This window comes from Excalfactoria chinensis, chromosome 4, assembly GCF_039878825.1.
Source record: "Excalfactoria chinensis isolate bCotChi1 chromosome 4, bCotChi1.hap2, whole genome shotgun sequence".
Taxonomy (NCBI): Eukaryota; Metazoa; Chordata; class Aves; order Galliformes; family Phasianidae; genus Excalfactoria; species Excalfactoria chinensis.
The window spans coordinates 83,664,160-83,691,715 of NC_092828.1; the positions used below are offsets into that span (position 1 = coordinate 83,664,160).

The 27,556-nt window shown below is 41.1% G+C and overlaps 1 protein-coding gene across 1 annotated transcript; it reads left to right on the top strand.

The window, feature by feature from the left end:
• The first annotated feature begins 570 nt into the window (after window positions 1-570).
• STK26 (serine/threonine kinase 26) lies at window positions 571-26,614 on the top strand. Its single transcript, XM_072336009.1, has 12 exons — window positions 571-709; window positions 799-914; window positions 14,782-15,012; window positions 19,429-19,485; window positions 20,651-20,759; window positions 20,849-21,006; window positions 21,794-21,979; window positions 22,618-22,766; window positions 23,316-23,409; window positions 23,864-23,926; window positions 24,015-24,151; window positions 24,653-26,614. Exons 2-12 carry the CDS (start codon window positions 873-875, stop codon window positions 24,675-24,677), a joined length of 1,251 nt encoding a protein of 416 aa, XP_072192110.1. The 5' UTR covers window positions 571-709; window positions 799-872; the 3' UTR covers window positions 24,678-26,614.
• Window positions 26,615-27,556: the final 942 nt, after the last annotated feature.

The following is a 27,556-nucleotide window of genomic DNA, read 5'->3' on the forward strand; positions in this document are numbered from 1 at the left end:
ACGTGAATCACGCAACGTGGAGAGGTGACTCACGTATGAATGGGAAAAACGTCGCCCTAAAACAATGTAATTTTCTCCTGACCCACAGTGGAAGGAGAGGGTGAGGGGAGGCAAAGTAAAAAGCCAAAGAAAGACCATAAACGTCCGCCGAATTATTCGCCCAGGGGACGCCGCGGTACCCGCGCTGTGGCCGTGTGTGTGAGTACTGCGCTCGGTAGGACGGGGCCTGCAGGGGACGCGGCACCGCCACAACGCGCCTGGGGGGGACGCAGCGCCTGACAGCGCCGCGGGGCCCCGCGGCAGGGCGAGCGTCCCCGCCCGATCGACACGGCGCTCACAGCCCCGCCGCCGCCCGGCCGCTCCTCCCCGCCCAGCCCGTAGGCGGGGGCAGTGACGCCGAGGCCCGTGCGGCGGCGGCGGCTCCGCCCCACAAGGCCGGAGCTGAGACGGAAGAAGCCGCCGCCGCACAGCAGCCGCCGTCTCCTCCTCCTGCTGTGCCCGGGGCCCGACATGGCGCTGTGAGCCCAGCCCCGGCCGCGCAGAGAGCCGCCGCTCGGGGGGGGCACCGAGCAGCCGCCGTCCCCGCTTCGGGAGCGGGCAGGGGGGCATGGGCAGGGCCGCCGCGGGGAGCCCGGCGGGCATGGCAGAGCGGCGTTAGGGGACCCCTTCCCGCCCGCGTCGCGCAGCTCGGCCCCGCGGCCCCAGCGAGGTGAGTCGGCGGCGGGCGGGGCCGCGCGGGGAGGGAAGGAGGGAGCGCGGCCCGCGCTGAAGCCGCTCCCCGCCGCTTTGTCCTTCCAGGCCCCGCCGCCGCCCAGCAGCAGGGAGGCCGAGAGGAGGGAGCAGCGGGCGGCGCCCGGCCGCCGTAGCCCGCCATGGCCCACTCGCCCGTGGCGGTGCAAGTGCCCGGCATGCAGGTGAGCTCCGAGCCGCTCCGGTCCCAAAATGGAGGCGGCGGGCTCCGCTCCGGCTCCGGAAGCGGCGCCGCGCGGAGGCCGCCGTTGGGTCGCTGGGTCCTGGGGAGCGCGGGCGGGCGGAGCGGGGCGGCCTGGAAGCGGGGGAGGCCTCGCTCGGCATGGGGGGGGGAGAGCGGGCCGGAGCCCTCGCGGTGCGGGAGGGGCTGCGCTGAGGTAGCGGCGGGCCCGGGGAGGAGCCGCGGTGCCGCGTACCTGCGGGCCGCCCGGGGCTGAGAGCCCTTCTCCGCTTTGTTGGGGATGGGCCGCATCCCGGAGCGTGGAACAGCTTCTGAAATTGGTGAAGGGCAAAACGAAGTGAATCGGGGGGGTGCGCTGGAAGTGAGTGACATATCGGCCCCGTGGGGTTTCCCACCTCCGGCGCTGGGCCTGTAGCGCGGAGTCCTGCTGCTCTGCCTGTAATGTGGGCCCGGAGCTCAGGGAAGGGTGCGAGTGGAGGTCCGATGTTTGTGCTGCATGCCGTTGGGAGCCATCATCTGTCAGCAAATGCCACCTCTCCTTGGCTGGGAGTGAGGCCCGGTGTCCTTCGTGCGTTTGTGGAACTTGTTTAAACAAACAAACAAGCGGCATGTAAGTGATTTTTCAGGGGCAGGCTGGGATAGCTCTGACTCTTCATTCTTATTCTGCTGGACGGCCTCTTGTGAGTTTGGGCACAGATCCTTATCAAACAAAGAGGAGCTGAGCTCATTTCAGCGCTGTTTTCTACCTGTCGGAGACTGGCAGCTCTGTCAGCATTTTTGGCTTTCTCTCAGCTTTTGGGATTGGCTCACCTGCCCCATAGCTGAGGGATTTGGGGGTTGGTCTTTCTTTTCTCAGTTCCAATAACAGAGAAGTCTTTATGATACATCTAAGTGAGATACACAGCTTGGAGTTCAGGTTTCAGCACAGAAGGTTAAAATTTCTCCTGGTCGGTTATCTTCCATGCTTTTTAGAGTGTAGAAGTGATGTATAAAGACCACTCCTATACTATTCTGCCTTGGTTGCAATGCTGAGGTTTGGTTTACCTTTTTCACTTCTAGTGACTTAACGGCCTTCTGAACTCAGTTAAATTTTGGTCATCCACTGACTTTCTGTTGCTATAAGATGACGTAAGCCACACTTTCTATCCTCTGTCTTCTGTTAATGCTTTCATATTTGGAAGACTTCTTTTTTTCAAGGTGCAAACTTATCAGCTCCTTACTTCCTTGATCCATTGCTGACCTATTTTCCATGGCTGCCTTGTCACCACCAAAGGACCTTGAAAATTATTTGAGGTTCTGTTTTCTGTTGTTAAACCAATAACGTTTATGTCACAGTTCCTTTAGTGCTGTTAGCTTAACCCAGATCTCTGAAGGTATAGACATATGTTTAAAACTCTTTCTCTCTGTTTTTTTAACTTAGATATGTGCAGCTGTATAGAATTAAGTATAGAATTAAGAAATAGCTCCTTTTGATGAAGACTATTACACAAGTCCAGACAATCTTGTAATACAAAGGAACTGGATTTGGTGCAAAATTACTCACCTTGCTGTTCCTTAAGAGGGATTGTAATGCAGTTTAAGAAAGCAAACAAAAATCTCTCTTGCTAAGGGTGGTAGTCTAAACCTTACTTTTTTTCCCCCACCTTTTAATACCTATTTAAACTGTTCATTCAAGAGCATCCAAGTGATTACGAAAGCATCTCTGCATCTGCTCAGTGTTAAAATGAACGCATGGCTACTAAAGAAGGAATAAACAGATTTGTCTGTGAAGGAGGGAGATCTGATAGTTGTATTAAAACTAGCACCGTGTGAAAGTGCATGTAATGTCAAGCTCCTTGTTTGCAGCCTGTGTTGAGGGAAGTGTTCTAACCAGATGTAACAGCTGGAAACAGAATTTGCCAGAGAATGTGTTTCAGGTATGAATCCTTCAGTTTTACTGTAATCCTGTGATTTCCATCCCCAACAAACAAATCAGACTCTTAAAAAGACATTGCCAGTTTATCACCAAAGCATCACACAAGCTCTCCTGGCTGTTTTAAGATCTCATAAATGTTTTATAGCCAAAAATACCGAAGGTCCCATAGAGTTGTTTTGGTCAACTTGAACTCTGCCTGTGAGTAGTATGACAGCAATGGAAGACCCAGAGGTAGTATTATCTGCTGCCTTTATGAATAGTTACAGAATTATGTGTTTGTTTAGTGGTTGCATTCTGTTGAACCTGTCTCATGTCCTTGACAAAACCAGATGTTATACCACACAATTCATGCCTGTGCAAACAGTTTCCTGAATACGTGGGTTTTTTTTTTTCCTCCCCTTCACTTACTTGGAAAGGCCCAGTTTGCATCAGTTGTATGATGTGAACATATTCAGCAGTCAAACTTCTAAGCCCGTTTAGTATGGTCAAAGTACTCAATAAATGCACAAGATTAGTCAGGTTGAAGCTCTCATTCAGTTTTTATCAGTCAGAGGGTTGTGTTTGTTTCGAGTTACCAGAAAATGTGAAGTATGTCAGTTTGGATTGATGCAGCTTCTCACGGGCTCATGTTATTGACAGCATCTTAGACATTACTCCGAAATTTGTTAGTGCAAATGGTGACAGCTGGCTTTTCTGAGGTGGGTGGTGAGGAAACTTTGCTCTCAGCATCCCGAATTTTCAGGCTGGTCTGTAGATTTCAGCAATGAAACTTCTCATAAGTAATAAGTTCTTTATTTAAACTGGTGCAATTTTCAACACGTAAGCTTTTCCTATTCTAGTTCGTTGTGCAAAATCCAAGTCTGGAATGTTATTAAACTCGTGTTTCTGTTGATTCTGTTCTCACCTGTATTTCTTGTCTGTATTTGTGTTTCTGGAACCCGATTTGTGGCTTTGTATTTCTGTATCTCTGCTATTCTACTCATCTAAATATCATTAACTTTTTGTTTTTCTAATGGCCTTGTTGTTATATCCTGATCCTGTGTGGCAGTAGTCTTGAGTGCAGCCACAAAGGTTAGTTAGACCTGATCTGCTCTTACTGGCATCCAGACTATCCTGCAATAAAACACATTACTTCCTCTAAAAGCAGAGCAGCCAGAAGCACGTGACCTGTCAGCCACTGTACTCTGATTCACAATTGAAGGATTGCTCGATTAAATACAAACTTGAACGTAAAGGTGAGCTTTGCTCTCTCTGCTGCCAGTGAGCAGACAAGCTGTAAAGTGCTGCTCAGCGCACAGCCTGAGCCTGGCTCAGAGCCTCTTCTTGCAGGCTGCTGTGAGGGAGATCAGTTAACATCTAGTTACTAGTTGGGTGCAGAGAGATGAAAAGAGAAATCGCTTTTATATTTGGAAGTGATGGGCTGAGATTTAATAAATAAATTGGTGCCTTTGTAGAAATGTCCTTTTTGTGTGGTGCCTAAAGATAGTCTGGAGGTGTGTCAGGTTTCTAGTAAGCCTTATTAATTGTAGTTTTAGGAGTGTCTCTTAGTTAAGAGCAGGCAGTTCATTACTGTCAGGTACCTAAATGTTTAGAGGGCGTGCATTGGAGGAAGTTGTACCTTTGAGGGAAGATCTGTTGAAGGATCTGTTGAAATACTACTGTCCTCAGAACTGGGTTGTACTCGGACGGTTCCAGTGAGCTTGTATAGGCTTTACACTTCTATTAGTTAGAAACATGACTTAACTAGAAAAAACTGGGACATCCAGCTCTTATGGGACACCGTGGGGCTTCTACAGTGCCTACCAAAGGCACTGAGCTAGAATGGACTCTGTGAAATCAAGGAACTGAAACTGGACTAAGGTATTTGAGCCTTGAGCCACAGAAGTTAAGCTGCAGGAAGACAGCATTTTAAAAACATAGGGAGAGCATGCTTGTTTGCTTCTTCAAGTAGATTCACATGAAAACATGTGTGGAATTTAACGCTGCAGTTGTTTGCCTTGTTGTGCTTGCTGTACAAGCTGTATCATACCTAATAGCAGCCTGCTAACTCAGCTCAGGCTTCATTAGCTGAGCTTGGTTCTTCCATCTCATGCACTTTGATAAGTTATTCTGATGACAAAGAAAAGCAGAGCTCAGTCGTACTTATATTGACTTAGTATCATCAAGGGAGGACAGAGCAAGCTTTGGAAAGTGTTTGCTACATGGAAGCTGTGTAGGTATAACCAGCTGGAATTCAGCAGACACTTTTATCAGTCTGAGAAGAAAGCAGGCTTCTACTAGTAATTTTTGGGTGCAGATTTTACAGTTTTATACACTCGTTAAGTGCACTGACCTGGAATTCAGCAAATCTGCTGAAGCTGCAGGGAATACATGAGCCAAACTCGACTCTTCTCACCTTAATTGCTTTGCTCTTCTGCACCATCTGATACCATCACTTCTGAGCAGAGAATGATTTCCCTCAAAAAGCTTTTTTAAAAAATATGCCTAAACCCAGATGTTTAGCTTTAAAAATACACGTAGTTGTTAACTTGATTCTGCAGAGGTTGTTTTATTGAATTCAGCATTGAAAAGATTCACTCTGAAAATGAAGGCCTGTGACCCTGCAGAACTTGTTGCAGTGCCCACTGCTCTCTCAGAGATCTGGGATAAGTTAAAAGCTCATGACTAAACGTGCCTCTGCAGTAGTGTTTGTAATGTGAGACCTAGGGAGCATCTTAGTAAAGGTGGGCAAGCACCTTATCTTCATTTTCATTGCTTTCAGTCTTGCCCAAAGGAGAATGGATGAGTTTAAAACCCGTTAGTGATTGTGTTTGGTGATTAGCTTCAGATTTAAGAGTGGGTCAAGAACTGAGAAGTGCTGAGAGATGGTTTGTAAGGCTGAAACACAAACTGAGTTTAATAACTGACCGGCAACTTGAAGAGTTCACGGATGTTTTTTGGGGGGATTGAGTGGGGGACAAGCAGTATAAGGCTAGCTTTCAAACTCTTCTGTAACATAATTTTCTGGTATGCTGTAATTAGTGGCTGTATGTATGCTCTCTGCAGGAATAAAGTGTTGGCAAAGTGTTTATCAAGTCAGAATCCATTGATGCAAGTCTTGCTATTTCTTTCCAATGTAGGATAATCATTTGCAATCAAATTCCTTCTCACCTGTCTCACCAGGTTTCTTGATGTTCTGGAGCTCTATTTAAAGAGCTGTCATTTGTTCTTTAAATTCATTCTTTCGGCAGTTCTTCTAGAAATCTGTTCTGCTGATTAGATGGGGATCGCTGAACATGATCCTTAGTTCTGAAGGAGAAACTTAAATCTCGTGAGAAAGGTGCCCATCTGGTGATACTGAAAACCGTTCCGCCAGAAGGACTGCTACCTAAATGAACGGGACAGAAAGAGCTCCGGCAGTGAAGTGGGTAATAAAGGGTCTGATGAGGTAACAGTATCTTGCTGGTCTTGTTCTTCTTTTCATCTTGTGCACGTGGTTTTGCAGAGATACACTGTATATACTGTGCTTTGTTTAGGTCTGTAGCTCGGCAAGGAATTTCAGCTTAGATCTTTCGTGATTGCAGTTCTTCAAAGCTTCCCTTCATAGCAGAGTGTTAGAAGTGTGAAACAAAGTTTGTCTTGCCAAAACATTTGAATGGTCTTGGTTGAGGCAGTGTATCTGGAAAAGCCTTGTGGAATTATGTATCATGGGTCTGCATGAGTTCTGTATGCACTGATGAATGAGAACTGTTGGTTCACAACAGGTTTCACACCTGAGCTGTGGGAATGTTGGGAGCCCAGGGTGACAGCTCTGGTTTCATGCACCAGGAATCAAGAACCATCTGTTCCCTCAATGCTTGTGTTTCCTCACCTTGTCTGCCTTTTGCAGGCTTTTCTTTCAACTGGGTGTATGTCCTGAATATTAGAATAATGTTGGTTTGGAGGGGATGAGGGATTATCTGAGGGTATTTACCATTTATGCTTTGCTGGATGTCAAGCTGTATTACAGCTCAGGCTTCTGCATTGGGAGCTGAATGTAGTACACTGAAAATACCCGTTCACCTTAGAATGACTAATAGAGTTGTAAAGTACAGAGCAGAAAAGGCTGAATTTCCACTGATGCAGATCAACCTGAAAGCATGACAAGAAACACGGAGGGGTAAGGTAATCCACACAGCTACGGTGCCAGTGCTGGCAGAAAGCTGCTGCTGGGCAGAGGCTGGGTGTGGTGGAGCAGACTGGCAGAGATCACTGCTGTTGATCTCTCACCTAGGAAGGCGTTATCTGGCAAACACTCACAGCAAGAACACTTTTACATTCCTGCTCAGCTTTATTCCAGCCTAGTTGGCATGAAGAATCTGATTTTTAAGGTGTTTCTCTTCCTCCTCTGCCCCCTCCTTCTGCATTTTATGTAATGAGTTGCTTTGCAATGCTGTGCGTGTGCTGCAGAGTGGAAAAAAGAGTTCCCTGAAATGGCCAGGTTGGTTCTTGGTGGGAAAGGTTTCTTCCTTCCTTTGTAGCTCATGTAGGAATTTTATTTCAGTTTGTTTGGTTTTTTTTTCCTCCATTATGTGCTTCTTGTAGCTTCAGATCCACTGTGATAGGTATGATCGGGGCCAGAACTGAAGAGGAGGCCTTGAAGAGAAGATGGGCTTTCAGGATTCTACAAGACTACTATGTTTCTCCAAAGGTTCCCTTCCAGAACTAAAGGAATGGTGCCATATCCCCTAACTGTGGGTTCCCATTTGGGCTTTATTGCAGGCAGTGATTAATCCTGGAAAGCTATCTGTGTGAAATAAAGTTATTGGCTTTTCTCTTTACCCCCATGCAGTGTTTTGGAGCTATCCTTTTCCAGCCAGTGGTTTTTTTTTCTGTCAGGTTTTAATTTGTTTAGCCTGTTAAGAAGTAGTTATTTTAGTAGAGATTTAACAAGGATACTTGTCTGCGTTTAACTTAAGGTTTTGTTGCTGCTTTCTGGTCTATGAGCCAGCTGGATTTTGTTGTTTGTTTTGTTCTATCTGGATTATAGCACGAGTTTAATCATATTTACAGGAGGGAAATCTGTGTGTCATGTTCTAACTTGCACAGAATGAATGCTGAAATGGCTTCTATGATAGAGCAGCAAGGAGGCCTTTGAAGTTTGCGTAGCAGTTGCAGTTTAGTTGCAGATGCTAAACCTCCGAGTATTATAAAAATAGTGCAGATGCCCAAATGACATAATTTATTGCTGGTAGAGCCGTGACGGAGTCGTTCCTTTAAATGGGTGTGGCAAAAATGGAAAAAAACTGTTTGTGTACTGATAAGTAGGCTGCTGGCTGAAAGGAAGGGCATACACTGCAAGGAGCCTGCAGCCCATAAATGGTTGTTTCCCTGTGTTCCCATTAGATGTGGCTTTTGTAATCTCTCTGCAGATTAGGATTTTCAAAGCAGTTTGTAGACTAGGAAGAGTGCAAATATTCTTTTTTTTTCAGTGAGAAACTGGAGTAGTCTTCTATCTTCTAATTCTGATGTACAGGCAGTTCATTGAGGTGGGTTAATTATCCATCCAGCAGTCATTTGTCCTGCTCGGTTCAACAAAGGAGATTACATTTGTTTGGAAAGAGCAGCTTGGTGAACTCTATAATAAAATACAGAATGGGATTTGAACACTTGGTGATCCAGGGATCTGTTGAATTCTGACTTCTGTTGGCATCAAAGCACACCCAAGCATCCTAGCTATAGATTGTTGTCATTTGGGCCTTTTTATTTCAGATTACAGTGCAGATTTGATCATGTAATTCATGGCCCTTGCCAGGCCATGCTCCTCACAGATGGAAGCAAATGAAGGACAGGCATCGGTATGCAGTGGTTTGAGGATTTTTGTTTTTAAATAATACCGTGAGCTTAAAAGGTATTTGCTTGTAGAATGAAAGTTAATTGGGACTCCGTTAACTGTACGTTACATAAAACTTCTCTGGCATGAAGACTTCCTTTTTATGTCTTTCCTCTATGCAGGATACATAAACAATTGGGGTCAGTTTATAATTTCCAGCATCAAAGGACTCATCTATAGTGGATGTGCTGTTCCTCTTGGTTTTTGCTTATTTACCCTGTTCCCTAAGCTGCTTCATGCTGTGCTACTGAAGTGGGAGAGTAGCTAAGAATATAGGAAGTAAGTTGGGTTGTTTCCTTTTTCAGCACGATGTGCAACTGGCAGCATACATCTATCACAGGTCAAAGAGAGCTGGAGGATGAAGATGGTTCTAAAAAGCTGAGACTGGGCAAGAAGGAAAGCTGGTATTTAATAGTCATAAGAATTGTCAAGCAGCTGGCCTTATAGCCAATGTGATGAAAGCACAGTGTGAGTTTCTGTTTGTTTAGCTTTTGTTTTACACTAATGTTTTCAGGTTCTTACTAAACACAGCAGTGAGTCTTGGCCTTGAGTTAAAAGAGGTGCATCATGATGGGTGGAACAGAGCTTAGGTCCCTGTTAAGGACAGCAGAGCTCAAGTCTGGTTTTTGTTCCCTGTAGTGTAGAAAAGTTAGGTAGTATGAAGATTTGATACTTTGACAATGAAACAACTTTGAAGTCACTTTGTACTTCAGTACTTACCATACAGTTCTGGTAAGCATAATGATGTCTGTTATCTTGATGCTGGAGTCTTGGAAAGGACTGCAGGGAGGGAGACGTCAGAGTTGAATTCCCTACAAAAGTCACTGAGAAGCCAGCATGCGTGCAAGATGGAGGAAAAAATGTTTGCAGGTTCCACCCTTATAGTGAATGTCTACAGGTTTGTTTTTCTCCCTGATTCTTTGTAAGAGATAATGGGTTTGCACCTGTGTTTTCATTTACTTCAAACTATTTTAATATATATATATATATATATATATATATACACAAGCCTGTGGCACTGTGTGAATAACTTACATTGCAATATGCATTTAAGGGAAAATATGTGGGTGAAGAAGAGATCTAGGAATTAAATTCTTTCTCTGCCTGTTGTGGCTTTGTTTTGTAAAGAAGTAAAATGTTCCCTATGCAGGTGAAATATGGAAATAAAAATACGTGGATATAGAGATACATAATACAATGTGTGTGGCTTATAATTTAGGTAATTCTGAAGCTGCATGCAGCATGAAAAGAAATTCAATTAAGGTGTTTTGGCATATCTGCTGAGTAAGACGTTACTTCAAAATCCCATAACCTGTTGGTTTCACCCATTCCCACACGTTTTCAAGTTTCTTTTGCATCTAAATAGAACAGAAACTTACAGGTAACTTATTCTCTGAGAAGAGATCGTATCTGTGAATAACTTGGCTACCTATGATTTCAATGTGCTCTGCCCAGACACAGTGTTTTGTTAAGAGTCAGGTAAATGCTGAGAATAGATGAAGTGATTTGGAAGCCAATAACCTGATATTAAAAACCACGTGTCTCTTACTTGTTGCATTCTTATGACAACAGGGTATCTTAGAGATTTTGCAGTTAATAGTGAAGTAGCAGTTAAGATGCCTAGCTTATTTTATTGTCAGCTGTAATTCAGATACTGGGACTTCAGTGGTGCAGTACACCCTGGCTTCAGCAGCAAAGCTTACATGTATTCTTGATTTGGCCATTTAATGTAATTATGATTGCAGGGTTTCACAACAGGTAAGATTTATTTTGTTTAAGGTTTTGCCGCAACATTCTTCTGCAAAAGCTTTCTGTAAGGTGGCTCTTCCCCTTAAATTTCACCCTTGACTTCTAGCAGACTTCGAAAGGTCAGACTTTTACTCTAGAAGTTGTTTGAAGTGTTTGAAATTACACAGGTAATTCTAATGACAGCTGAAGATACCACTACGTGTTATGGCCCCAGTGGAGGGGATACTTGGACAAAGTGATGATAGACACTCTAGTCTTCTCTGTTATTAACACTTCTGAGCTACTTACTTAATCTTCTATATAATGCTTTCTGTGTTCGAGCAATGTCTTCCAGTGTAGGTGAGTCGTTCTGTAATACTCCTGTAATTTTAAGGGAACTCCTATTCCAGAAAAACGGTGGGAAATGCTTGAGCATCCACATAATGTTACAGCACTTCTGATCCGGGTTTTAGAGATACTTGTTTTTGTTTTCACACTGATGGACTGCTTAGATGGAATCTGATGTGAGTGTGCTGAATTATTTGCTCTGGGACACCTTGAGGATCCTGGACCTGAATTAGTTAGATTAGAGATAATGGCTTGCATCTAAGATACTTTGCAACTTGTTTTTCCTCCAGTTGTAAGAAGATGCACTAAGGAATTTTGTTAAAGGCTGAGTAGAAGAAGGCTCAATTCTGTGAATTGTAGGTCTTGAATAAGATGTTATGTGGAGATTATCCTTTTCTACCTGTTGTTCATTTGTATTTCAGTATTATAATACAGCTCAATTACTAAATAAATGACTGTCGTTTGATGCATATCATTAGAAGCTTGTATAATCTTGGAAGTTAGATATGCAGCATGCTTTACCTTTTGTTTTAAAGGAAGAAGGCAGAATTGGGAGAGCAGGTATATGAAAGGGTCAGAGATAGATAGGAAGGTGAGTCAGCCAGCCAGTCTTGTAGCTGAATCTAGCCAGGGCATTTGCTGCTTTGCTGTGTTTATTAAAAAGAAAATGCTTACATAAGCCATATTGGCAGAGTACTTGATGGCAGCTATTGTGGGTATGCTGGCAGAAGCTGTTGGGCTGTAGAGGATTTTATATGGGGACTGCAGCTGCAGGCTGGACGGTGGGGCCTTTTGATATTCCCTTCCTAGCCAAATTTTGGCATGGTTCTGCGACTCTGTGTATAGATACACTTGCATTTGAACCCAGGCAGTAATGGCACGTAGTTGGAAAGGAGAGTTTTTGGTAAACATTAGTGTAGGTTGTGTTGCTGTGCTGTGCTGTTGGAATGGTGGACTTCCTGAGCTATGCGGAGGGCTTGTGTTGTCATGCTGATACTGGTGCTGTTACTCATGCTGGCTAGATTGAAGCTGGCATGTGCATATGCCTGAGCTTGTCATATTTGGTGCTGCTTCTGCTTGTGGAAGCAGACTAAGGGGTGAGAGGAGCCAAGTCTTACAGATTTGTCCACTTATAGGTGTTTCCTTATCAGAGCTGATGGAGTCCATGCTCTGTTTATTATATTGATACCATCTGTGGCCCAACAGACCTGACTCTCCATAGAAACCAATTAAAAAACAACAATAATACACACCGTTAGTCATGGGCAACTTTCAAAGCTTCTAAACCTCTTTCCTATTCAGTGTAAGAACGTGGAGTAACACTTCTGCTCAAGAGGGTCAGTAGTGTTACATTTCTAATGTTTGGCACATTAGAAGCTTAACTGACAGTTCTACTGCAAAATTTCAGTGGTGGATGTTGCTGGTGTATGTGCACATGTTTTATTTCTATAAAATACATCTCCGTCTTTCTCTGTACCAAGAGGGAGAGAATAGGCATTGCTGCATCATTTTAATTTGGCTTTGATTAAAAAGTAGCTTCCTGTATGTATATATATATGTGTGTGTGTGTGTGTGTGTGTATATATATATATATATTCTTCTACATCTCATTTAAAAAATATTTTAGAACAGGACCCAGAAAGATAAAGCAATTAAGAAAGGTGAAGTTAAGTCTGTTTCACAGCACAGCCTTGTTCTAAGCCTGTGTCTTAAGTCATGTGAGTGTTCCTAGTTTGAAGCCTTTCCAAGAGAAATTGCCTCAATATTAGCCATGGTCGTCCAGAAATTCTTGCCTTCGTCCTGGAGTGTCCTACAAATACTTGTCAGCTCAGGTGAATAACAGAAGCTGTGAAGTTGACTTTCTGAGCAAATCCTTTTAATGCAAGCATAAAGATCTGCCTTTTTCCTTTAGTAATTCCACACCGTTTGTTCACTTCTGATGTGCTGTTGTTCCACTCTCTCCCATGGGTGCACATAGAGTTCTGTGTGTCAGGATATCCAGCCATGCTTCATCTCTCCCTATACTGCAGCACTCCCACATGATGGCATTAGGAGTTGCTGGAAGTTAAAATAGCCTTAAAAGCTCTGATTCACCTGAAGTAGCTTGGGGGCAAGAGTTGAGGCCTGCCTTGTTGCTGACTGTTAAGTGGGTGGATGGGATGGAATGGTGCGTCCTCCGGGGGGATTCTGTTTGCATTTTGCTTGGGGAGAAACCTGAAGAGCTGCTCTTTGAGTTCATCAAGCTCCTGTGGAGGTTGGATCAGTGACTGTATCTGGGAGCACTCTGCTCTTCATTTATCTATGTGGAAAGTGTTTGACAGGATTTCTGTCAAATCCAGCAGTAGGTACCAGGTGACTTGAATGGGAGCCACAGGCTCTGAGGTATCTCAAAGTAAAGCCAGTATTTCTGCAGCTGACAGTATTAGGGTTAATACAAAGTTTTGCCAATCTTCTCTTTACACTTTCTTGTCATTTTTTTTTTAATGTAAATAAAGAACTGTTCTTACTGCAGTTGACATTGCAGTTCAGGAATACATTAGTTTGCTAACTAAATAATAGTCATGAGGTCTACAGTTTCTTTCTTTCCCTTTATGTTTATTATCCTATAATTATCCCAGATTTCAGGTCAAAATACTTGCTTTGATTGCGTATTTGCTTATCTTTCAAGTCCTTCGGTACATCTAGAAATGTGTGTGTGTGGGGGGGGGGAATAGAAATTTATGCATAGCTGTTTTTCTGAAGGTGTATTCTTGTGTATTTCTTTGCTTTTCAACACATCAGGCTGCTAAGGGGCTCTTTGTAGGCAAAGGAGAAATTCCTAACTCTTGCTTTAATGTACAACCAGGGCTCTGCAGTGTTTCATAGATTTGCAGGATTTAAGAATTCAACTACACAGCTCAGCACAAATCCGCCATACTACTCAATGTTCCCTCCTCTTGTGATAGCACAAATGACAGCTCGGTATATTTGAGCAGTGAATTGGTTCTGCTGAAAATAAACTTGACAAATCATACGGTTAACTGTTAGCTAAATCTGCTCCCTGATTCATCTTACTGTATTGTGGAATAAGATCTGATCCTGACATGATCATGACAGTTCACTTGGTCTGCTGGGTAAGCGTGACATGTGGGGATACGGGAGAGACATCAGGCATCAGAATCAAAGGGCCTTTGGGCAGACTTAGCAGCAGCAAAGTTGCTGCAAATGTTAGAGGTCCTTCTCTCTCTTCCCCCTCATTCCTTGAATGGAGCTGGGAAGTGTTAAGCCCTTTGTGTGATGTCGGTGCTGATCTTAGAGCAGTCGACCTTCCAAGGAAACCAGGTGTCCTCATGCGTGCTGTACTGTCTGGTGCTGTGCTCCTCATCCAAGGCATGTTTGGGTGATATCAGCTAGTTCTGACCAGTGCTTCACTTTAATTTCTGCATCCATACTCCCTTGAATGTCTCTCGATCCCTTTTGCTGCCTTACATCTTAGCAGATCTCAGAAGCTCAGTGTGCTTGGGTGGAGGATGCTGCTAATGGGCTCCAGGTGCTGTAGTCCTCTTGCAGCTACCTCTGTGTTTTATTACTTGAAGTGGAGCTTTGTCTGCCCAAGGCTGTTGACCTCATAGGTGAGCCCAACCTTATTCACACGGGTAATGATGTTAGCACTTCTGTACCAGTAATTGCATTCTGTAGACTTCTGAGTTACTACACAGACAGGATCAGTATTAAGAGCAGCTCTATTCTTTTCTTTAAAAGCAATATGTGGGAAATGAGATTTGTACCTGTTGCTTTCCGTGATGAAATTCATTTACCTTTGACATAACTGCATAATATACATTTTGTAACTAATAGCTGAATTAGAAGTTAGTGTATGGGAAATAAATTCATCTGATACGAGCTGTATAATGATGATAAATCTGGGTGATATGTTTCTTGGGAAGTAATGAGGGCTAATAACTTGGAAGTAAATTAAGATAGCTCATATCTTGTTTATTTATTTATTTATTTTAACTTTTTCTCTAGAATCATAGAGCAGACCCAGAAGAATTATTCACAAAACTGGAACGCATTGGGAAAGGCTCCTTTGGTGAAGTCTTTAAAGGAATTGATAATCGGACACAGCAAGTGGTTGCTATAAAAATCATAGACCTCGAGGAAGCAGAAGATGAAATAGAAGATATCCAACAAGAGATAACTGTTTTAAGTCAGTGTGATAGTCCTTATGTAACGAAATACTATGGATCATATTTAAAGGTAACGTATCTTACTGCACAAATGTTTACTAGCAATGTGTCAGCCCGTTTTGAATGATGCACAGGGGAAAACTCTATAACTGGGGAAGTGTTCTCACATCCACTTGACTTTTTGTTTTTTCCTTTGAATGGTGTTGCCTTGGTTCTGCTTCTTTTGCTGCATGTTCCTTAATGCTCAGATTTTCACAAAATGGCTACAAAAGGAACGGAGTTGACAGAAGATTCCTGTTGCTATTGCTCTTATAAAATCACATGGAGGAAGAGGTTCTCTCTTCTTTCCTTTCTCACAACTTCCAGTGCAATTTTGTGCCTTTTTGGAGAGGGAAAAATATGTTTTCATAGCTAGACTAACAAAAAAGAGAAACCTTCCTTTGATATGGAAGGAAACGCTGCACCGTGTGGAGATGTTTGTAATTGTGCATTATAGTAGGCCTGAAACAAAGTAGAACTGACAACAGTACAAAGTGATTATGTAACTCTAACGTGTTATCTAAGGCTTAATTTCAGAAACAAGCTTAAAAAAAAAAAAGGAAACATCAAATCAACACACACAACAACGCTCAGCCATACAGAGATAAAGAGATAAAAATTAAAGTATATAAATGTATAGCACTGACAGAATAGCTGGATGTAACTTCCAGCTCCTGCTCTGGGTTTTCTGCTCTTTAAAAATTCCTGGCAAATGCAGGAGTGTGTTAATTCTGCATTACTTTCCTTGTTTGGGTTCTTTCCATTTTTTGATGCATTCTGAAAGATTAATGCTGGTCTCCTGGTTTTTCTTGTCTACTATTTTGGGTGTAACATTTTTGGGTGATGTTTGTAGAGATGTTTGTGAAATTTTGTTTATTTTCCCTTAAGAAACTTCCCTTAAAAAAATAAATCACAGGATTTTTTTTTTTAATCCCATCCTAGCATGGCAGTTCATTTTATTGCTTGCTCTTCCCTGCCTTATACTAGATTTATCCTTGGTTGCTCGTACGGGTTCTTTCAGCTTGAGATTTCTCAGGGGGAAGAATGTATTGGCTTTGGTAGAAGTGTCCAAAGAATCTTTTATGCTGACTCTAATGTTGGTAATAACAGGCATTTTGAGAGTACTATCTTCTATTCTTAAAAGTAAAAACTATGGTTGCTATAGCTTCTAACTTTTTATTAGCTGTAATTCTGAGGATGGCTGTCAGTCTTAGTATGAAGCTGTTCAGTATTTTGTCCTGCATATTCTGTAGGCTTCTTCTGGAAACGGTGAAGTATGTACAGTTGTGTACAAAATGACTTCATAATTAAGGGTTAAAGAATGTTGAGGCTAGATCCTGAAACTTAAGATATGTTATTTCATAGAAAGCAGGGTCTTAGGCTGCTGAGAGTAATAGCAGTTCTTAGTGGATATGACTGGTACCAAGATCACATCACAAGTGATCAAATAGGCTTGTTGGTTTTATACATAAAGGTTATTGAAAATAGCTCCTAGAAACACTTCCAAAGGTAGTGGCAAAAAGAGCATACGTGTATTTTGGTATTTAAGAAGTAACCAGCTTTACTGAACTTCAAATAAGCAGATGGTTACTGCCATCAAGTACCAGTCAGCTTCAGCTCTTCTCCTTTGTAAGAAAACACATTTGATAGTTGAATGTTATGATGAGAACTTTAAATAAGGTATGTTAACTGCAAGAATTCTCTAACTGTTCAGTCTTTCAGATGAGGTTTTTTTTCCCTCTGTGTACAGTTTGTTTTAAATATTCTGGAGCTTTGCACTGTGCTTAGTTTCTTGCATGTCAGGATGCAGAGCCAGCATTGTGACTAGCAGGAATGGAGTGACCCAGTCCCAGTGGCCCTGTGACTTACCAGCAGCACGCAGGATCTTCCCTGTGATCCTCCTGCTAAGCAGAAACTGAACAGGAGGAGGAAAGAGTGTCTTTATCTCAATTACTTGACTTACTAATTTGTAACCTAGTCAGCTCAACTGATGCCATATGAGATACTCTCATATTCTGCAGCCTGGCTGCTCTTTAGCTACAGCTAAAGACTTGTTTGACTTGTAAATGTGATTTTAAGGAATATAGACAGCCCCTAAGCATTGTTACCTAACAATGTAGTGTTAGTTGTCTGTTAGTAGATATTTTAAAAACATTATTGATATAAGATAGGCTCATCTTCCTTACCACTGAGATAAAACTGATGCTAATTTTCCATTGTTGTGACACAAAAAGGTGCAAAATTCCCAAATTACAAAGACATGAGATACCTTTGTATCTTGAACTTTGGAGCTCAAATGGGAATTTACTGTTGAATAAATCTTAAAACTTAGCTAGTCTTAATTTTCTCCCTTAAATTTGGCTGTCTTGCAAGACCTAATCATTGGTAGGTGATGTATGAACATGTAGTCAAAGAATGTACCATTATGAATACGTTTGTTTTGGGTAGCAAGAGATTTTGCCTTTTATGTAGCGTCTTTTGTTGTGTGTGGAGTTGTGCAAGGTTATACAGCTGTTCTGATGAGCTTGCGTAGATGCAAGATAGCTTTAATCCTGATATAGATGTTTGTAGACATTCCTGTCTGTGGTAGGTGAGCATCTAAAGTTGAGTTGTCATCCAGGATTGCACTTTGATTGCAGTGAACGTCATACCTCAGGAAATAAAACATAGATTGTGGGAAGTACCCTTCAAAATGATACTGCATAGCAGTGTAAGGTGTGCTGGAGTGCTAAAGTGTTGTCATCAACTCTGTTGTGTCAAAATGTCAGTATTACTGCCTTAGTAGCGTATCCAACAGAAAGATTAAAGTTACTGAGAGTTACTCCAGTTCTGATATGTTCTAGTTATGCCAGTTTGTGAAGCTCAACCGAATATGTGAGCTGTATTTTGTCTGATCCCATAGAGAGTGATCATCTCTGGGTGACTAAAACATGTGGATTGTTTTCCTTATTTGTGCCATGTAGCCGCTGGGTTAGGGAGTTAATTATCTACTCTGTAACTTGTAACTAAGGAACCCACCTGGGCTGCTTGTATTTTTTGATTTTGCCTTTAAAACAAGCCTGAAGTTATTCTCAGTTTTTCAGATTTTTTTAGCATGGAAAATTCCTATAGTAACATCCAGTGTATTCCAGCAAGACTGTACAGCACTTAGTGCAGTGAAGCTTTGAGGCCATCTGAAGATATTGTTTGTTCTACATTGTCTATTTATACATGGTTGACCTAAAATAGCTAGGAAAAAGGTTGTACATGCCTGGTTAGAAAATATCCCCACCCGATTACACTGGATTGCAGCAGTTTCTTTGAGACGTTATTTCAGAAACACAGAACTTATTCATTTCCACCTTATGCTGTTTTCAAGTAATGGTCAAATGCTCCAAACACGTCTTGTAACCACAATGTTTGCCTTAAGCTGGAGCTCCTTGCGGGTCTTCTCAACTGACAAAGTTGGGCTTTATAAAAACTGCTAAAATTAGCCAACCCTTCCCTGCTGATCTCATAATATTGGAATAGACTCTCATAAATGACATGTTTCTTAAATTTAGTATAAATCTAACAGAGTGTGCCTTGTTAACGTAATTGGATGTGGTACTTCCAGAAACTGCACCTTTATTTGCTTGTTGTTTCCTTTAGATTTCTATCACTAGTCAGGAAATAGGCTTGGTCAGGGTACGATGTAGAATGCAAGAGGTTTTAAAAAGGACTTCTGCTATAACCTTGTGCTTTGCAGTAAGGAAGTAGTGCCAGTAAATACTTCCTACTTAGAAAGTGTGCGTGGTACTTGGGCTATATTAGTATTTCTGATAGCTGTGTTTTTCGAGTAAGTTTTTACTCCGGTAATTTCTTAAGCGTTAACCTATGGGTTACTGTTCTAGGTTTCTGTTTCTGAAATGTGAGGGGATTTTGGTGAGCAGTTGGGAGAAGTTCCCAGTTTTTAAGCATGCTCTATGTATCTTGTACCAAATCTTTCCATTTCTGTTTATGTAAATCAGCCACTTCATGCAGTTGCTCACAAAGGACAAAAGCAGCATCTAGAAAACCCTTGGTGGGAGAACTTGAATTCTAGTACTGTAGCTGAGATATCTTAATAAAGAAAGCACTCCCAAGAGTAAAGATTCAAGTAGTGTGGAATGAAGAACAGAAATGAACACATGGACTTTGAAGAATTGCTTAAAATTAAAAACGAAACAGAGAAGAAAAACACTGAAATCTAAGATGATTTGATAAGAAGTATAACTTCAGGGATCTGCATTGTTCTTATCATTGACCTTTTAGTGATTGGCTTGGAATGCTTGGTGTAAAGACATCAGAAACACAAGCATTATTGTAGGGTCTTGCCCAGGAGCTGTAATTTGGTGATTCATGGGGTTCTGTTTGTGTTCCCCTAACAGCTGGCTGGTCCTCCACTGAAGTACCCTGGGATTTCTAACATCTCCTATTTCTTCTGTAGGGCACAAAACTATGGATAATAATGGAATACTTGGGTGGAGGGTCAGCTTTGGATCTTGTAAGTATATTATTATTTGCATTCTAAGTTCTAGTAAAGCCGATGTGGTTGTATGTATCTCTTGGTAACAAAGTCCAGATTTCCTTGTTACGTCAGCACTACCTTATAATGCTTTAACAAGTGTTAATTTTTGTTACATCTTCATGCATTGAGTGGATGCTGATTTTCTTGCCTATTTGTTGTTCCTAATGGTTGTTTCTAAGCATGAGGGAACTTTCATTCTCAGTCAAATGCAAGGTGGTAGTTTTCTTAGTATAGAAGTACAGTTTGCAACGTGACGAGGAGAAACTTGGGGAGGTGGGGGGTATTTCTGTGAGCCCCACCACCAGTTTATTCATTACGCTTGCATACAAAACATTTCTGTTAGGACTGGATCTCAGTAATGAATGTTGTATGTCACCACGGAGTGCAGTTAAAATTAACTGGCTCAATGGGGTTTAGTTTTCCACTTTCAGAAACCTTGGTTGAACATGAAAGTGCCTTTTATTTCAGATAGTGGAGCATTCATGAAGGATGTATTTTAGACAGTGCAAGAGCACATTTTGCTGTACGTGGATGTGGTTTCCCCATATTTTCAGTACAGCTGTACCTCAGCTGTAAAGCTTTGAGACCCACCCTTTCCTGCAAGATAATATAACGCCTTCTTTGTGTGATTTGAAGGAGAAGCATCATGTCTTCAAATGGTGTTAATTATACATTTGGTACCAGCAGTTCTGTCTGCAAAGGTCTGTGTATGTGCTTAGCCTCACAAGTCAATTTCAACTTCATGAAATTACATCATATCTGCTTTACTCTAGGTATGCAAAAGCATAGGAATTATGAGTAGCATGTAATAGATTGTGGCTTTGGAATTTGATCTTCTTGAGAAGGAAAAGTAAAAACTTGTTGGGAATTTCTAGCTTTTCTTATGTGCTGCATGCTGACGGGAGCGTGTACTGTATAGAAAAGTAATGGAATTTGTAATGTATTATCAGTAGAGGAGGTGTGAGGATGGTTATTCTAATGACATCTTTTTCCTGATAGGATATTAAGCTATTTAATTGAATCTTCACATTCCGGATTCTGTTAGCTCTTTAAATTAAAAATGTTTCAAGTTTATTTAAATCAATAATAAGGCAAAAATTAGATATGACTAAAATTATTTTCCCTTGTGTCTTCTCTAAAGCTTCGTGCTGGCCCTTTTGATGAGTTCCAGATAGCTACTATGCTAAAGGAAATCCTGAAAGGTCTTGACTATCTGCACTCAGAGAAGAAGATTCACAGGGATATAAAAGGTTCACTTCCAATGCATCTTCTTTTTATTTAAGCCCTTAAAAGTAAGAAGAGCATTCTGACTTAATGTTGTATTATTTCCCCTTGGTAGCTGCCAACGTCTTGTTATCAGAGCAAGGTGACGTTAAGCTTGCTGATTTTGGAGTTGCTGGGCAGTTGACAGACACACAAATAAAGAGGAATACCTTTGTTGGAACTCCGTTTTGGATGGCCCCTGAAGTTATTCAGCAGTCAGCATACGATTCCAAAGTAAGTATGAGTGTAGAGGTCTTTCCCAGAGCCAAATCAGGGATGATAGTGAAGAGTTTGTACGTTCAGCTGTAATTTTCATGTGTAGAGTTTCAGCATTACAACTGGAATTCTCATTCTCTGGCATTTTGGGAAAGCATTCTACCTTGTTTTAAAAGTATGTTCTCCGATCCAAATTAAAATAACTCATCTCCAGGTTTTCCTGTATCAGCTGTACCACCCCTTCGTTTACATTCTGCAGCAACCTCGTCTCCTCAGTGTTGCACGAGCAGTACCCTTTCCCCTTTCTTTCTAAGCCTATGGGTACAATAGATGAAGGTTTTAGGACAGAATACACTGATTTCTAGTCTACAGTTGTTGGTTTGCTATTCCAGTAACAAACAATGAGGCAGTTTAAGTCTTCAGTATTTATAGATTTATAGATATTTTAGTTCTTCTTGTAAATAGGAAAGGAATATTATAGAGATGCAACTTGTAACACTTCCAACTTGATGTTTCAGGTCTAACTGGAGTTGTTGGTCATTTCCTAACTAAATTCATAAGGCTGTTAGGGAAGAAAGCAACAATGAAGAATACTGTGCTGTGTTCATTAGTCCAAGTTATTAAAGACTGATTCAATCTCTTATGCCTTGAGGAGTAATAGCCTTGGGGTATAAAAAACAATCCTTGTGCATTTATCTACTGATACTAAAACTGATTCTATTATATAGATGCAGATTTCGGTTACTAAATACAGTGTTGTGATGGCATTCAACTTTGTACTGAAAGTAATTTTTCTGTTTCTCAGGCTGACATCTGGTCATTGGGAATCACTGCTATTGAATTAGCCAAGGGGGAGCCACCCAACTCCGATATGCATCCGATGAGAGTTCTGTTTCTCATTCCAAAAAACAATCCTCCAACTCTATTAGGAGAATTCAGTAAACCTTTTAAGGAATTCATTGATGCGTGTCTGAATAAGGATCCAACGTTTGTGAGTAGATAAGTGTGTGTGTATGTTTGTAATGTTTGTAGAGATGCTCATGTCTCTATTTTTAACGCATGCTTGTGAAGTATTTTGCTGATGTTGTGCATCAGAGTTGACTAAAATAATTCTAGAGACTGATTTTGATTGCAAATAGCAACAGTGCTTTTCAGTAGCTCTCTCCACCCAAGCCTCTTTTGTTTAAAGTAATGGAAGGAGGAGGAATAACAAAGGAAGCGATGGCAGAGGCAGCTCCCAGAATTGGATGCAAAGCTAGGATAATGTCAGAAGGGAAACCTAAGGGAGGAATCCTAGATCTCTTCCCTGGTAGAACTTTTGTTTTCTGTCTGAATTCTGCTAACAAGGAAATGCATTGGAGAAACTTGATTAGTCATTTTCCTGGGTGTGTACTTTCTAGCATAGGGGAGTAAGCAATATAGTATGTGGGACTTGATCATATTTTTAGAGTGCTTGTAAATGTGGATTACTGGCTTTTTTTGACTTCCTGTTTCTACTAATTTCCTGGTGCTGTATAAGTTAGGACCAAGAGTCTGTTGTTGTGCCAAATCTTCCCTGCTAACATTTCAAGTCACAAAATGCTAGCATCACATGAAATATTCCAGTGTTTTGGGTTTTTTTTTTCACAGCGCCCTACAGCAAAAGAACTGCTGAAGCACAAATTCATTATGAAAAATGCCAAGAAGACTTCATACCTGACAGAACTAATTGATAGGTTTAAGAGATGGAAAGCAGAGGGACATAGTAGTGACGAAAGTGATTCCGATGGTTCCGATTCGTAAGTTAATTTTCACTATTTAGTCTCTCCGTCTAGCTTTGTTCTGTGTTTTGCATTGGCTTCTTTAAAGAAAACTGAAGCTAAAGGCTAATGCTTAAGTCAAGCTACATTCTGGTTCTCTAAACTTTTTTTAACCTCTGAACTCATTTTCAGTTCTGCTTAAGTGCTGCGTGTTTCCTACTCTGAGGCTAGCGGTTATACAAAAAGTAGTGAATCACAACTGGAAATACTGTTTGCACAGTGTGGGTAGCACAACACATCTTCTGCAAGTCTTTGGGTTTTTCTGGATATCAGATAACTGTTTTCAGTGAGATGCCTGCCATTGGAGATGGAAGGTCCTATAGGTAGAGGCAGCATCTTGTTTGCTTTGGTAGTATTTCAGCTTGGTCTCTGAGGTAGCGTTTCCTAAGTTTTAAATACATGCCTTTTTTTCTTATTTTAAGATGTACAGAAATAATCCTTATGGATGTGTTATGTATTTGGGTTACCTCTGGCTGCTTAGCATTGGGTTGTGACTGGTGTTGTGTACGTCGTATCCTTTTCCTTCAGGGAGTCAAGTAACAAAGAAAACAACTCTCATCCTGAGTGGAGCTTTACTACAGTTCGGAAGAAACCAGATGCAAAGAAGCTGCAGAATGGGACGGTATGTAGTCTGAGGAGTCCTTCTAAGGAATGCTTTTGTAGCCATGGTGAGGAAGGTAGTATTAAAACTTTGTAACTATATGGTTTTTTCATAAGAATTGGCAGCCTTTTTGTACCTCAACAGATAATGCTTGTTACTGATATATCCTTTAACTTTGTCAGCCTTAACTTCAAAAGATATCACATACTAATAGATCAGTATCTATTCATGGAGATATGATTGTTTTTGAACTCTGATGTAATGTTAGAGAAGGAAAATTGAGCTGTCAACATATATTGCATGCCATCAGGCATCCCTTTAAACATCACATAATGCCTGATGTCCTGTAGCCTGTTTTGACATGTACTTTAAGGGCTGTCTTGAATTCATAGGAAGTTCTAGAATCATGTGGTGTGTTAAATGCAACTTATATACTGCACAGGAACCTACTGATAGGCTTTTTTGTTAATTTTAGGATCAAGATCTTGTTAAAACCTTGAGCTGTTTAACTATGATAATCACTCCCGTCTTTGCTGAGGTAAGTTTTCCTTGCAGGTTAGTTTCTAAATTATTGTCTGAGCGTTCATCAATTCTGTAAGCTTTGTCTCATCTGCTTTACCTCTCAGCTCAAACAGCAGGACACAAATAATGCTAGCAGAAAGAAAGCAATTGAGGAACTTGAAAAAAGCATCAATATGGCAGAAGCAACGTGTCCAGGGATCACAGATAAGATGGTGAAGAAACTTATGGAGAAATTTCAGAAGTAAGTTGATGCTGTGTGGGGAAGCACTTCCATTTGGGGAAAGCTGGTTGATTTTGAGCACTTCATGTGTTAGGGAGATTTGAGCACAGGTTTTTGTTAAGATCTGTTATGCATAAGGCTCAGCTTTTAGCTCCACTGGTCGTTCAGGAGCTTCTGGGTATTAAAACAAAAGCTAATAGTAACAGTAACTTTTTCTGCTTGGTCTTTTAGCCCTGCAATTTTATTGTAGCTGTCATACTTTGTTTCCTTTAGTTTAGCCTGCAGCTGTAACTTAAGCTTGTTTATAGCAAGTAAGTCAAGGAGTCTCCTTTGCCGTTATCTTTTTAGGGAATGGTGTTTTTTTGAGTGTCTTCTGGTGTGTGTTTCCTTGTTTGTTTCCCTTGGAGCTGTTAGGATGAGGTGAAGGCATGTACCAGTTCAATGATGCACAGGTAGTTACTTGCTGTTTGCCACGCCGAAATAAAGTGCTTAATGCTCTTCCTTGCATTTTTGTATCTGTAGGTTTTCTGTTAATGACTCATCCTAAGAAACTTCACATAATTAACTGCTGTTTCGTACGGACCCAGTGAGACCCACCAAAACTACTTCAAGCTTGGCAGTGCTTAGCTCATGAGCTCCTTGTGCCTTTTGGATCTTTGCAACATATTGATGGTGATTTGAGGATTTGAAAGAACCTACTCAACTATTTTGTGGCAGTGCACATGGTTTTATATTTTCAGGAAATTATTTTGTAAAGAACAACTTTTAATATTGTAGTTTCACCTGTTTAATCTGATACGAGTTGAGGTGCAGTTTTTGCTTTTAGAAATAACCATTACTTTAGTTAATAGAAAGTGCGAGTACAGTATGTTTTGATGCTATTTTGTTCCTGTACACAGGGATGTACAGGTCTTTTGTATTCATGAGTTGAACTTTTGTAAATCACTAACGAGCTTCAGAGAAAGTAGCTTTTTCACGAGCGTATTCAAAACGTAGTGGCAAGGTTATTGCTGTAGCACCTGCTTCGACCAGCATATAGTTATCGTGCCCTGGAAAATAAACCTGCAACAGTATCTACTACGATTCTAAATTGGTACAGTATTTTAGGCAGCTCTATGATTAAATACATTTGAGAGCAATATGTCAATAGTTTGCAGGTGATATGTAGCAACAGGTATATCCTGATGTACAGTATATATGTATTACCTTTTAGAACAAGTAGTAACACAATCTTACATCATCGTGGAAGGAAAATTAAAGCAATACAGTTGAGGGGGTGGGGCTTTTGGCAATAATGGACGAAACCTGTAGTCCAATTTAATTTAATGTTTCTCCTCTGACTATTCTATATACCCGGGTGGAAGGGAGCCAGAGAAGCCGAGCTCGCATGATACATACCTCACAAGCAGGTATAAGCGTAACACCAGCGTTCTTTGTGGTGGTGTTGTTTCTCCTGTAAGATATTTATACACGTTTTTTTTTTGTTCTTAAATACATGAAATACAGTACATCAACATAATTTGTTTATAATTTTCTGGAAGTGTATTTTAAATATGTATTTACCAGTTAATATGCAAAGAGCTGAGTTATAGATATTCTTTCACAAACAGGTAGTACCGTGCAGTACGGAGTGATTTTTTTTTCCATAAGAAGTAGGTAAGACTATAAAGTTGCTTTCAGTTACGTATTTATGGTACTGCTAGATGGGTAATCTCTTCTGTTTTGTTTCGGTTTTGTTCTTCTTTTCCTTTCTTTTTCAACCCAGTATGTATATTATGCTGAAGTTTTGAACTGGGATTGTTTTTCAGTACTTAGCTGTGCAACTGTTGGTGTAAATTTCTGTTTTGATAAAGGCTGGGTGTGTTTATTTTATGGTTCAGACCTGCACATTTTTTGTTTTTGCACAAAAGTCATTTTAAAGAATCTGAAATATATCTGCCAAATATGGGAAAAGTAATGGTGTGCAAGTAAATACTGCATTCTTAGTCAAATGTTGCCATTACATCGTTTTTTATATAAAGGACACTTGTGAGAGATGGTGGTTAGATATGCCAAGGACAATTATTTTCAATGGTGCCTACACTGTATAAAAGAAGAAAAAAAAAGAAAAAAAAAAAAAAAGAAATTACTTTTAATTCCTTGTTTTAATTTTAAGAAAGCGTTTCTGTTTAAACCTTTCATCTGCTATATAACTGAGATCCGATTAGAATTTATATCTGAGAAACAAAGTCTGGAAATAGTTTTTGAAAACAATAATGTTATGGATTAAATAAATATTTTTATAAATGTAAAAGCAGCAGAAGTTGTAAATACAGTTGATCTGAAGCTTTACAGAATAACTGCATCACAGAAACAAATTGTAGTGCTCCTCTAGCTTCCGTAGTCGTTAGTCTTGTAAATCTGTTTATAGATGAAGCTTATTTCAATGTTTCGGGGGGGTTTTAAATGGTTTAAAAATAAATATTTAAGTTCTGTAAACTTTCACGAGCTGGTTCCGTGGTGCGTTTTGTTCTGGATTCCTAAGAGATGCGCAGAGCTGAGGATGCTTTTGTGGTGTTGCTTTTCAGCAGAGGCACGCAGAGCTGTGTGCTCATTCTTAAGGTTTGGGGTCCCTCCCACCCCCACGCTGTGCTTACCCACAGAACACCTAGCAGCTGTTGTGCAGCTAGAAAGGCAGAGCAGCTCTGGTGGTCAGCTTGGTTTCAGTCCCATAGAGGCATCAGCCAAGCATTCGTGCCCTGTGACAGCCATGTGCAGATGTGGGAATGCTGGCTTGATGAACTGGGTGTTGTGGAGTGGAGGTACAAAATGGCCCGTGCCACAGTGACCTCAGCTTCGATCTACTTCACCCGTCTCATCCTAACTCTCGTTTTAAAGACCTGCCTGCTAATTTCATAAGTAAAAGCATGTTTTTACTTCTGTGCCACTTCCTTTTAAGGTGCTTTTCTTTTTTTTATGAGGCCAAGTGGAGAGGTGGTGGGAATTTTTCTCCCACGTTGTAAGTGGTGGCTCTAGCCTTTTGACACGGGGTCTTTTAGTCTATGCAACTCTATAACCAATGCTGGGCAGCTGGGGGTAGTGAATTAAGGGGAGAAAGGAGCATCTCACAGTCATATCACAAAGAGGACGAGTTGCTGAGTTACGGTGCACCCTATGAAATGGGTGGATATATACCTACCTCATTGGACAGTGGGTGGAGGGGGGGGGGAGTAATCCATTTTGTCATTCTCTTACAACATCAGTCCTTTTAAAACTTCATTTTGTGCCTAAAATCTCTGCTTCATAGGACAGTAACTCTAAGAATGGACGTCTGTATTACTGGTTTCCAGAGGACTTTTACCCCATTATGCATTAGTTACTGTTAACTCTACAACTTAACACGATTCTGTTGCTAGCAGATAACCAATGGGGAAAGATATCAAAATA

Excerpts from the sequence above, each read along its gene's own strand:
- STK26 (XM_072336009.1), top strand. The coding sequence starts at position 873 with ATGGCCCACTCGCCCGTGGCGGTGCAAGTGCCCGGCATGCAG. Across the intron at positions 20,760-20,848 it reads GATTCACAGGGATATAAAAG|CTGCCAACGTCTTGTTATCA; the intron begins GTTCACTTCCAA and ends TCCCCTTGGTAG. Across the intron at positions 23,927-24,014 it reads TCACTCCCGTCTTTGCTGAG|CTCAAACAGCAGGACACAAA; the intron begins GTAAGTTTTCCT and ends TTTACCTCTCAG.